The 12,608-nt window shown below is 42.0% G+C and overlaps 1 protein-coding gene across 1 annotated transcript in view; it reads left to right on the top strand.

Annotated features, from left to right (window-relative positions):
• The window catches only part of pdia5 (protein disulfide isomerase family A, member 5), a 117,588-nt gene that overhangs the window by 11,247 nt on the left and 93,733 nt on the right, over window positions 1–12,608 (top strand). Inside the window, 2 exon segments of the mRNA XM_034109974.2 lie at window positions 308–434; window positions 4,733–4,820. Coding sequence (XP_033965865.1) covers window positions 308–434; window positions 4,733–4,820 — 215 coding nt within the window.

Genomic DNA, 12,608 nt, shown 5'->3' with positions numbered 1-12,608 from the left:
ATCGATTATTAATTATTCGATATATTTTGGTTGAAACTAAGCCAGAAAAAGAAAAAAAAAAACATAAATAATAATAAAAAAAATTGTAATAATAAAAAAAAAATATATAAATAAAATCGATTTTTAAAAATAATATTCGATTATGGAGACTGTAACGAATATTCGAATAATCGAATAATCTCTGGCATCCCTAGAATGAACCCCTCTTCAATGGTCACACATGCAGAGCACACGCAGTGACGTGTGTGTCCCAGTACCAGGAGCAGTGGGCAGCATCATAAAGGATTGTGTTCTTGTGTTTCCTCAGGTGTGGCTGCTGCCGGTGCTCGAGGCGCTGAAGGTGTCTCCTCTCATAGAGAAGGTCAGCGACCACAAAGACTTCAAGAAGCTTCTGAGGACGAGAACCAACGTCCTGGTGGCGTACACCAAGACAGGTCAGAGAACACTTCCACATCTAACATGCTCTCATGTTCAGCAGCATACGTGTTTGGTGTAGCCTCCGTGTTTCTGTCCAGGGAGGAGAGAACATCGGGTACAGGAATCATAGACATGGCTTATTCTCTTAATGGCTTCTATACAGCTTGTCACTGTAGAGGTCGTTGGAAAAACCAATTAACACTTCTAATATTTCACAGACAAAATATATGTCACACAACTAAAGAAATGCCCCCATTTTAAAGATGCATTTTGTGTCTTTTTAACGCAAAATCATAATTGTCAACTTGTTTTAATTGATATGCAAAGGAAGCTTTAAGTGCTGATGCATTATGGACTTGTTCACGTGCATTATTAAACACAATCTATTTTTAGAATCACCGTTTACACAATTTACATTTTAGGTACTTGGTTAGAAGCCGTCGCCAATAAAGCCTTTCGCGACGTTTAAAAGACATCCAAGAGCTTTGATCTGTCATTAATAAATAATTTGTGACAACAGAAGATAACGATTGCACACTTACAAATACAAACTTTTGACTGTCTCGAACCCACGTCATGTTTTGTCCGACATCTTGATTTAGAGAACTGAAAGAAGTTACAGATGTAATTTCACATCTTAATCCTTTAATTATGTGTAGTAGCATAAATGCAACATTATCCAACAATTCCTACCTTATGCACACAATACACAATATCAAACAGCAAGTGTAAGAGAAAGAGAAAGTAATAGCCATAGATGTCATTGGTGTGGGGGAAACTTCTGAAGCGATTAGAGTCAGGACTCGGAGAGACGAGGAGAGCTGGAGCTTTGATGGCAAACACTGACGGTTTATTTGGAGCTGCGGCCGGAGAGTTCACACGACATGTCACGGGCCACGGTCTGACCACAGGGCAGAAGAACGCTACCCCAGAACCGTGTATTTAGCTAGTTCATCATCACTCCTCGATCAGCTGACGCCAACAGGCAGGAACAGGGAGACCAGACACTGAGATAGGGCTGTGCGATTATGGCAAAAATCATAATCACGATTATTTTGGTCAATAATTGATATCACGATTATTAAATACGATTATTCATTGACATTGAAAACATCCATTTATTGAACTTTAAAACAAATACAAATAATAATTTGAACAGCATCTTTGTAACTGTTGATTAGCCTGAACATATAATTCAACTGAAAAACCAATACGAAAATAAATGATATATTTAAATAAATAATATCAAAATAATAAATACCAATAAACAAGATCAACAAATATTTTGGAGCGCACTTGTAAATATGATAAATACAAATAAATTAGACTAAAATAAATTAGATCAAATATGTCACAACCAAGCAAAGCAAAATAATCCTTTTTTTCGATGATGTTGTTTTCCTAGTTGTGGCAGGCCAACATCGTATTTGCGATTTAAAATACGATTACTTGCACAGCCCTACACTGAGAGCACAGCAGCCAAGGTTACAGGTGCCTGTGCTCAGTCACGGGACGTCCTTCAGCTCGAGCCCTGCTTGACACAAGCCGTGTGTGTGTGTGTGTTGGTGTGTGTGTGTGTGTGTGTTGTGTGTGTGTGTGTGTGTGTGTGTGTGTGTGGTGTGTGTGTGTGTGTGTGTGTGTGTGTGTGTGTGTGTGTGTGTGTGTGTGTGTGTGTGTGTGTGTGTGTGTGGTGTGTGTGTGTGTGTGTGTGGTGTGTGTGGTGTGTGTGTGTGTGTGTGGTGTGTGTGTGTGTGTGTGTGTGTGTGTGTGTGTGTGTGTGTGTGTGTGTGTGTGTGTGTGTGTGTGTGTGTGTGTGTGTGGTGTGTGTGTGTGTGTGTGTGTGTGTGTGTGTGTGTGTGTGTGTGTGTGTCCTTTGCCCAGCTCTGATGCAACAGATTAAAAAACATTTTACCCCAGTATCTTAGAATATATTTAAATGTAATGTTCTGTGCAGAATTAGCCTGCAGCGTGCTCTGAAGGGGGAGATAGATCTCAGGGTTTTATCTCCGTAATGAACTTAGAAAACGCTTATCCCACAGAATTAGAGAGTACGCGTTAAATAGAAAATAAAACGCTTTATGCAGTCAAACAGAGCTTTAAAGCAGCGTCTTCTTCCCAAACATTAGGGAACCCTTACGGTAGTTTTCAATTTCATAGTTCTAGGAAGACTGCACTCAGCAGGCTTGTAGATGGAGCTGCTAGAAATTATTAATTTCCGATTCAAAAGAGCCTCTCATTGACCAAAATCAATGGTGTTTTTACATTGGATGTTGGACGTCTGCCATACTGACACGTTTTATTCAACAGGATAATCTCTACATATTAAAACCACTATTACGCTTTTTGTAAAATAACTAACTAGCTAATGTTAGGCTATAAACAAACTACAGCACGGTCACATGACTTCACGTCGCCACCGCTAAGCTAATGTTCGGTGTGAAGACGTTTAGTCGTCACCGCTAAGCTAATGTTCGGTGTGAAGACGTTTCGTCGTCTCATTTAGTCACGTGTTGGTTTTTAGGACACGTTCAAAGCTTCAGAGATTCACCAGTGGAGTATTTACTGACGTGTTTAATGTCGTAGAATAAAGAGTGGAAATCTCTTAAGCTTGTGTTAACCACAGACCTTTCGGGGTTTGACTCATTCCTGCACCATTCTAAGGCTGCAGCCACACGAGAACGGTGACGGTCGTATCCGCTACAGTTCTCTATCATATTATAGACGGTTCGGCCACACGAGGCCGACATGGAAACGCTGGAAACGATAACGGGTCCCAAGGTGGGTAGATCTGCGGACGAAGCGCTCTGGGGGGGGGCAAACGGCTCCGTGTCTACGCCCTATACGATAATCTCCTGATAACGATGACGCAATAGCCCCGCCTCTCCCACCTCTCCTGCTCAGAGATCAGCTGCTGGGCTGTCAGAAGAGGGGGAGGAGAAGAGGGGCTCCATTTATTAATCTTATATTATATATCGAGTCGTTATCAATTTGTTTTAAAGCTCAATAAATAACAATGAAGACCTCTGACCGGCACTTTTCAAATGATATACAGCAGGAGCACACGCTCGCCTCGGGGAGGGAGAAAAAGAGCCGGAGCGTCCACAGCAGAGAATAAACAGAAGGGCAACCATGGCAACCATGGCAGCCATGGCAACCATGCGCGGGAAGTCTTCTTCGCTGCTTTTTGTGTATTTTGTGGTGCCTGTTGCGTGTGGACGGAAGACTTTTTTGATATCGAATTCGGTTTGTTACCGTTCTCGTGTGGCTCCAGTCTAAATATGATAAAACATCTATCATATATATTTTTCTCTATCAATTCTATTGCAATAAACAGTAAATAAAACATACATCTTGATTCATATAGAATACTTATACATTGAATAACCACAAAACATGCTATACTGTACCTGTTGGTCATATCGCCCAGCCCGAAGTGAGCATATTTTAAATTCCACCAGCCATAATCTGCTCCATACATGGTTATACGGTAACTGATCCTGAACTGCCAGATGTTTTTGTACAGAGCGAGACCCTGGGGAGTCATGTCAGCGCCCCCAGGTCTAAATATAGCCTGGAGCTCTGGGAAGAATTGTTCTCTTGCAGTGAATAAAACACATTTTGTTTTCGGGGGGGTATATTAATGATGTATTGTATTACACACGGACTACACGTTGTTTACTTAACTCGCAGGAATCTACTTCGCTTGCCACATCTGATGGAAATCACTAATATAACCGTGTGTTATTGCTGTAGCCGGTACGCTTTATTACACTCGTGTCTCCTCTTTCCTAACACAAAGCAAAGTCAGCCATTGCTCCTCTCTGACTCAGTGCATTGTGCAAGTCTCCAGTGATTAGAAACCCTCCATGTGGGCCATGAAAGAGTTCACACTCGTGTCTGAGGATATGGTGGGAAGCAGCATGCAGCAGGTACAAAGTACAGATCCCCAAAACACACCCGCTGCGCTTCCTCCGTCATCCGAACAGTCGGTGTGCTCCAGAAGTCTTTGTGCCCCCAAAATATAATCCTCCCATCCCCCGCTTAGCCACGCTATTGTACCACGTTGAAAGCTAATGTAACTTAAACCTCCCCCCTGAACCCATCAAGCTATTAGAAACCCCTCTTCCATCCCAGTCTCGGTGATCTCTTTCTTCTGTACTCGGGCCTGTTGGTAATACAGCGAGCTTCACCGTAACTCAACCCCCCTCGTCTCCTTCGGACATGACAGTGTTCCTCTGTGTCCGCCAGCGTTCTCCTGAGCTATTGACCGGGTTCGGTGACAAAGCTGACCGTGGTGTATTCTCTGTGTCCGCAGCTACATCAGGGGACTCTCACCTGAAACTGCTATCCGACGTGGCCCAGACGGTGAAGGGCCAGGGGACGATCGCCTGGGTCAACTGTGGGTGAGTAATGGGATTTTTAAAAACTCGCCGTGGGACTTCTTCTCCCTCCGTCACGCCCATTGACTCCCTGTCTTTTTCCGACTTTACGGCCCCTCTTGTACGAGGAATTTTCTGATGGCAGTTAAAAAGGCACAACAATTTACTGCTCCCAAGAATGTCTCCACAGCCATCCATCTGCACAATTTATGGCTTCTCTTTTTTCACCGGGGTGTAAATGGCCTTTGTGAGGGTGTACGTTGACAGCAGGCCACTCTTTGAGCTTTTGAAGCCTAATGGTTTTACATCTCTTTGTACCATTTAAGTTCTCGCTTTTGTGTACATATTATCTCAACATGGTTAATGATTAATGGAGGCAATGCGGTACCACTTTACTATAAGATTACAAGGGTTTATAATTAGGTTATTAATTAGGTTGTAAACCAGTTCTAACATACATCAACACAGGCTCACTATTTGGCAAGATGACTAAGCCTTATATTGGCTACTTAGCGAGAAACAACTCGGTGAGCAACAGATACCAAGGATGCTGGCTGATGAAGGAGACAAAGTAAGCTAGTTAGCCAATATAAGGCTTAGTCATCTTGCCAAATAGTGAGCCCACATTTAAGTCTTATATTGGCTACTTAGCGAGAAACAACTCAGTGAGCAACAGATACCAAGGATGCTGGCTGATGAAGAAGACGAAGTAAGCTAGGTAGCCAATATAAGACTTAGTCTTCTTGCCAAATAGTGAGCCCACATTTAAGTCTTATATTGGCTACTTAGCTTACTTCGTCTTCTTCGTCAGCCAGCATCCTTGGTATCTGTTGCTCACTGAGTTGATTCCCCCCATCCATCTTGATGTTTCTTGGCATCTCTTATGACCATTTATTTACGAGTTACTAACATTTATAGTCGCCAAAAGGGAGCCTTATTTATTAATGAGTTACTACCATTTCTAATAAGGCTTAGCAGCACAGATACATGGGCTCACTATTTAGCAAGATGACTAAGCCTTATATTGGCTACTTAGCGAGAATCAACTCAGTGAGCAACAGATACCAAGGATGCTGGCTGATGAAGGAGACGAAGTTAGCTAGGTAGCCAATATAAGGCTTAGCAGCACAGATACATGTGGGCTCACTATTTGGCAAGCAACCGGTCACAGTTGCCCTGTTTATCTCATGTCTTACAAAAGCTTATTAATGATTTACAAAGTGTTCACAACCTAATTAATAAATGAATTACAAACTATTCGTAAACCCTTTATAGGGTAGCCTTATTGTAAAGTGGTGCTTCTTCTCTGCCCTCCGAGAGTGAAGCCAAAAGACGTTCTTTGTCAGAGTTTCTTAACATTTCTTTGAGTCATTTTGTTTAAATCTGGTTGAATGTCTCCCATCAAGAGGGATTGTTATGTTGTTTTTAGTTGCGTGTGCAACATTTAAAATGATCAGTCACTCAGGGCATGCAACACAAAAGTAAATACAGTTGTATATAAAGAAAAAGAAAATCTGCTTACAGTTCTGTTTCATGTGGGTGTCGAGAGATGTTTCCATACATCTCTTAATGTTGCTCTCAAAGTGCGCCAGATTGATGCTTCTAACTTCAACAATTAAAAATCTTCCTGGGGTAGCATGCCCCCCGGCCCCCCCCAGGTGAGCCCCCCCCCCCCCCCCCTCGCTTGCTTGCATGGTGAGATATCTGGATTGAGAGGTTGCTTCTTCTTTGCACAGCATGAAAGAAAGGAGAAATTAATGTCTTTCTTACTTATTAATCTGACTACTTTTAAATCCAGGCTGAAGACTTTTCTTTTTGTCGCTGCTTTTAATTGAACTATTCATATCTTAAACTGCACTGTAACTTTTATCCATGTATTTTTCCTTAATGTTTATTTTATTAGCTTTTCTTTTTTAATGCTTAATGTCTTTCATTTTTTTTTGTAAAGCACTTTGAATTGCCTTGTGTTGAAAAGTGCTATATATAAATAAACTTGCCTTGCCTTGCCTCGCCTTGCCTTGCCTTGCCTTGCCTTGCCTTGCCTTGCCTTGCCTTGCCTTGCCTTATGGGCTGTGATTTTAGTTTTTTGTGTGCAGAGGTTGAGTTCAATAATTTGGACGGCCCTCGGAGGATGTTATAAAAATTGAAATGGCCCTTGAGAGGAAAAAGGTTCCCTGGCCTACAGGGTCATTATTTTAATACTCATAGTTATTTGATACTAGTTCATATTCAGGGCACCAATGGCCAACACATGGATTGCCTTGCTTTGAGTAATATCCACATGTTGTTATTGGAAACAATCTCATCTCATTTGTAAATGTTTAAACACAAGGACACGTACCAAAACCCGACATAAACAAAACAATAAATTAACTAAATGTGGCACGATAATTGTTTCCCTCTCATCAAAAACAAGTTAAGCACGATCACTGAACAAAGGGAAACAGTCTCTCACTAAATTGTCTTTTTAGTATAATAGAAATTATACCAAATGATTTAATACGGAGAGATTGATAATCGTATATATGTTTCTCTCATTGTTCATGTTGAAGGGTTTTTGGACAAACAAGCTATTTAATGACGTCACCTTTAGGTCTTAGTAAGCATTAATAGGTGACTAAGCAATTCATCTATTAACAAAAAAATAAAAACAGGTATTTGGCTGTACCCGAATATTCGACTATTCGAATATTCGTTCGTTGGTCAACTATTCGGCTTTTAATTTCATTATTCGGATATTCGTTTTTTTAATTTATTTTCAATTCAAATTTGTTCCTAAATGTATGCTATCAATAAAGGCGAATTGCCATATTCTTATACTATATTTATACTTTTGAATTGCACTGTTAAAATGCGGAAATATATACAATCTCAGCCTGTGCTCCTGACATCGCGTTCACTCACAGTCACGAACGCAAACGGCACGCTTCACCTCGTTTCACACACCTGAACACAAAATGCCGAAGACTTCAGCTGTGTGGGACCATTTTAAATTGGACGATGGTAAGAAGAAGGCAGTGTGCCAAATATGCGACAAGAAACTGGCCTACCACGGTGGCACAACAACTCTGAAAAGTCACAGCATGTTGTCAGGTGTCTCGGAGCGTGCTATGAAATGTTTTTGTAAAAAAAAAACGTTATTTTAAAAAAAAAAAAAAAAAAAAAAATCTTTCCGCACCGAATATTCGCTGCTGATTACTACCGAATATCCGGAGCCCGAAAAATGGTATTCGGGACAGCCCTAATTAAAACAGTCATGTGTTGCATTTAAAGTCCTATATTTCTGGTTTAAAGTCTCTTTCTATTCTCCGCACCCATCTGTCATCCTTTACATCAGAGCACATCTGTCTCCAGCGTCACAGTGGAAGTGTTTCTGCTCAGTGGATGCTAACCACGGCTCCGTCTGCGCCCCAGTGATCTGACTGGCTTGTTGTTCTCTCTCTCTTTCCTGGTGTTCGGTTCCACTTTCTTTATTTCATTGTTTTCGCGCCCGTCAACCCGTCAGCTGCACGAACCAGAGAGGAAAGCATGGAACAGGAAGCTGTGAGGAAGGCTGTAACTCCCCTTTGACACCGAGCGCTCATTGCAGCATTCCCAATCTCTCTCAAGCTTATCCGGATCCGAGGCGGAGAGGAAGAGAAACTGAACTCAGAAGTTCACATTCCTCTTCGAAGAAACCCCACGAGTTTCTATTTGTACTGTTTACTTTTGGCTTGGGAGAGTATGGTGTCCTCTCTTCTTCATGTCTCTTCTACATCAACATGTGTCCCCTCTTCTTCATGTCTCTTCTACATCAACATGTGTCCCCTCTTCTTCATGTCTCTTCTACATCAACATGTGTCTCCTCTTCTTCATGTCTCTTCTACATTAACATGTGTCCCCTCTTCTTCATGTCTCTTCTACATCAACATGTGTCTCCTCTTCTTCATGTCTCTTCTACATCAACATGTGTCCCCTCTTCTTCATGTCTCTTCTACATCAACATGTGTCCCCTCTTCTCCATGTCTCTTCTACATCAACATGTGTCCCCTCTTCTTCATGTCTCTTCTACATCAACATGTGTCCCCTCTTCTTCATGTCTCTTCTACATCAATATGTGTCCCCTCTTCTTCATGTCTCTTCTACATCAACATGTGTCCCCTCTTCTCCATGTCTCTTCTACATCAACATGTGTCCCCTCTTCTTCATGTCTCTTCTACATCAACATGTGTCCCCTCTTCTTCATGTCTCTTCTACATCAACATGTGTCCCCTCTTCTTCATGTCTCTTCTACATCAACATGTGTCCCCTCTTCTCCATGTCTCTTCTACATCAACATGTGTCCCCTCTTCTTCATGTCTCTTCTACATCAACATGTGTCCCCTCTTCTTCATGTCTCTTCTACATCAACATGTGTCCCCTCTTCTTCATGTCTCTTCTACATCAACATGTGTCCCCTCTGTGGAAAGATTCTCTCTCTTTTTGATCCATTTCTATAAAAACCTGTCTGAAAATGAGCTGATCAGATTGTGGACACTTTATGATGTCATCACGATGTTTTGGCTTGAGTAACCATTAGCCAATCAGCAACCAAGGTAACCCTTTTTTTTTAATAAGTGTGTGGTTGCGTTCTAGTCACTTTTCTCAGATACCTCATTCACACCAACGGTGTTTCGGGGCCGGTTCGGAGCTGGAGCTTGAAAAGCACCGGGTTTTCCTGTTCACACCGCAGCGGAGCCGCCTCTTAGCTCCGGAATCCGGTTTGTTTCAAACTCCAAAAAATGGTCCGGCTGCAGCAAAAGCACCGCATACGTCATGCTTACGTCGAGGCGGAGGCAGGGGCGGGATCAACTCCTGAACAACAACAAAAAGCCCGCGTTTTATCCAGCTTGTACACAACGATGGAGAAACTTAACAAGCAGCAGTGGTCCACCGAAGAGACCAGCTACCTGCTGGGAATCTGGTCTTCTGAAGAGGTGCAGAGGAAGCTGGAGCACAATCGGCCATTGTTGTTGTTGTCGGTGTGAGCTGTGAGGGGTTTCCGTGCGGTTTGGCTTTATGAAGCAGGCACGCAAACGGTTACGTCATGACGCAAGCGATGACGCAGCACCAGTCGGACTCTGGGCGGTGTGAAAAGAGCCGGAGCTAAACCGAAGAACCGGTTCTGAACCTGAAAAGCTTTAGCACGGAGCTTGAACCGGAGTTGCGTTGGTGTGAATGAGGTAAGAGCTACTGCTTGTTACAACTTGTATTTGCCGTACTCGCCTTTAACTGTTAGCTCAGGATAATCTCGCCCCCCTCCGACGTAAGCGTGACGTATGCGGTTCTTGCTTTGGTGCTTGAAACGAACCAGATTCCGGAGCTTAGAGGCGGCTCCGCTGCGGTGTGAACAGGAAAAAACGTTGCTTTTCAGGCTCTAGCTCCGAACTGGCCCTGTAACCGCGTTGGTGTGAAAGCCCCATCAGAGGGGCGTGGGGAGGGGCTCCTTATTTTCATAGAAAGTCACAGACAGAGAATCAGCACTTTTGAAACAGGGCTGAAACAGAGGGGATTATGGGTAATGCTGCAATGATCTGTTTGGTGTTTCAGCCAATCAGAGACATGTTCTGTATATATCTGAGACCTGTGATGTATTGATGAAAAACAGTATAATAGGGGACCTTAAATGCTAAGCAGAAGATTTCTATTTGAAACCCAGCCACATTTCTGACAGGAGAGCGAGAGTTATCCCGGTTCATCACTACAGAACACACAGATCCGGAGCCAGGCTCTGCAGAGAAGGCATTGTGCTACTTGGCATGTTTCACCACCGTCTCAAATGGGCCGCTTCCCAATCGAACCTCCAGCTGTGAGCCCATGGTGGACAGAGGGAGAGTGAGAGCAGTCCGCATATCACAGCGTGAGAACGGTCAGCGCTGCCAAAGGAAAGGGGGCCAGAATGACACACTTTGAACAGATGACAGGCACCTGAGTGTTGGCCAACTGGGATCCAGCAGGAAGGATGAGCTCATACAGGAAGGGAAGCAGAGATGGCAGAAGTACACACATCCTTTACTCAAGTAGAAGTACAGATACTCGTGTTTCAAAATGCTCTGGTAAAAGTAGAAGTACTGACTAAACTTCTTTACTCAAGTGAAAGTAAAGAGGCTTTGAAGTGTACTTCAGTAAAAAGTACCCATAACTAGCAGCTGTTTTAAAGAGTACCTGACCTCCCTTTTATATTAATAGAACAATAATGTCATTGTTAGCTAATGAATGTTTCCATGGTGACCAACGGCAACATGACAACGTTTCCATTGGTCCCTCTTCTTTAGAGAAGACCAGGAAGTGATGGATACACGGATCGTGTTCCAACCAATAGGCACGCAGTGACTCTGAAGAATAATGACCACGCACCAACACACATTCAGACTAAAGGAACCAGCTGTTTGGGAAATGAGAGAAGTAGAAAGTACAGGTATTTGAGTTCAACATGTGAGAAGTAGAAAGTACAGGTATTTGTGTTCAACATGTAAGAAGTAGAAAGTACAGGTATTTGAGTTCAACGTGTAAGAAGTAGAAAGTTCAGGTATTTGGGTTCAACATGTGAGAAGTAGAAAGTACAGGTATTTGAGTTCAACATGTAAGAAGTAGAAAGTACAGGTATTTGAGTTCAACATGTAAGAAGTAGAAAGTACAGGTATTTGTGCTCAACATGTAAGAAGTAGAAAGTACAGGTATTTGAGTTCAACATGTAAGAAGTAGAAAGTACAGGTATTTGGGTTCAACATGTGAGAAGTAGAAAGTACAGGTATTTGGTTTCAACATGTAGAAAGTACAGGTATTTGAGTTCAACATGTAAGAAGTAGAAAGTACAGGTATTTGTGTTCAACATGTAAGAAGTAGAAAGTACAGGTATTTGAGTTCAACATGTAAGAAGTAGAAAGTACAGGTATTTGTGTTCAACATGTAAGAAGTAGAAAGTACAGGTATTTGGGTTCAACATGTAAGAAGTAGAAAGTACAGGTATTTGGGTTCAACATGTGAGAAGTAGAAAGTACAGGTATTTGAGTTCAACATGTAAGAAGTAGAAAGTACAGGTATTTGGGTTCAACATGTGAGAAGTAGAAAGTACAGGTATTTGAGTTCAACATGTAAGAAGTAGAAAGTACAGGTATTTGTGTTCAACATGTAAGAAGTAGAAAGTACAGGTATTTGAGTTCAACATGTAAGAAGTAGAAAGTACAGGTATTTGTGTTCAACATGTAAGAAGTAGAAAGTACAGGTATTTGGGTTCAACATGTAAGAAGTAGAAAGTACAGGTATTTGGGTTCAACATGTAAGAAGTAGAAAGTACAGGTATTTGGGTTCAACATGTAAGAAGTAGAAAGTACAGGTATTTGGGTTCAACATGTAAGAAGTAGAAAGTACAGGTATTTGGGTTCAACATGTGAGAAGTAGAAAGTACAGGTATTTGGGTTCAACATGTAAGAAGTAGAAAGTACAGGTATTTGGGTTCAAAATGTAAGAAGTCAAAGAAAAAAGTCGTCAGAAAAATAAGTAGTGGAGTAAAGTACTGATACTAGAAAAATGTACTTAAGTACAGTAACAAAGTATTTGTACTCCACTTCTTCCCACCTCTGAAGGGAAGTACAGTGCTCACCGAGAACACGGTACAAAGCAGGATCTTGTCTGGATCATTGAGAGCAGCTGAGCACAAACAAGCACAGCACGGATTAGGATTTGTGTTTTGGAAGAGCTGTAATTAAAGGGCATGCAGGGGCTTCATCCTCTGTGCATGATGATTCATAATTAATCCGTCACAAAGAGGGTCTCTGTTGCACAACCTGATTG

This window comes from Pseudochaenichthys georgianus, chromosome 21, assembly GCF_902827115.2.
Source record: "Pseudochaenichthys georgianus chromosome 21, fPseGeo1.2, whole genome shotgun sequence".
Taxonomy (NCBI): domain Eukaryota; kingdom Metazoa; phylum Chordata; class Actinopteri; order Perciformes; family Channichthyidae; genus Pseudochaenichthys; species Pseudochaenichthys georgianus.
Note: the sequence above shows the minus strand (reverse complement) of the source record. Positions and strands in the feature narration are given on the sequence as shown.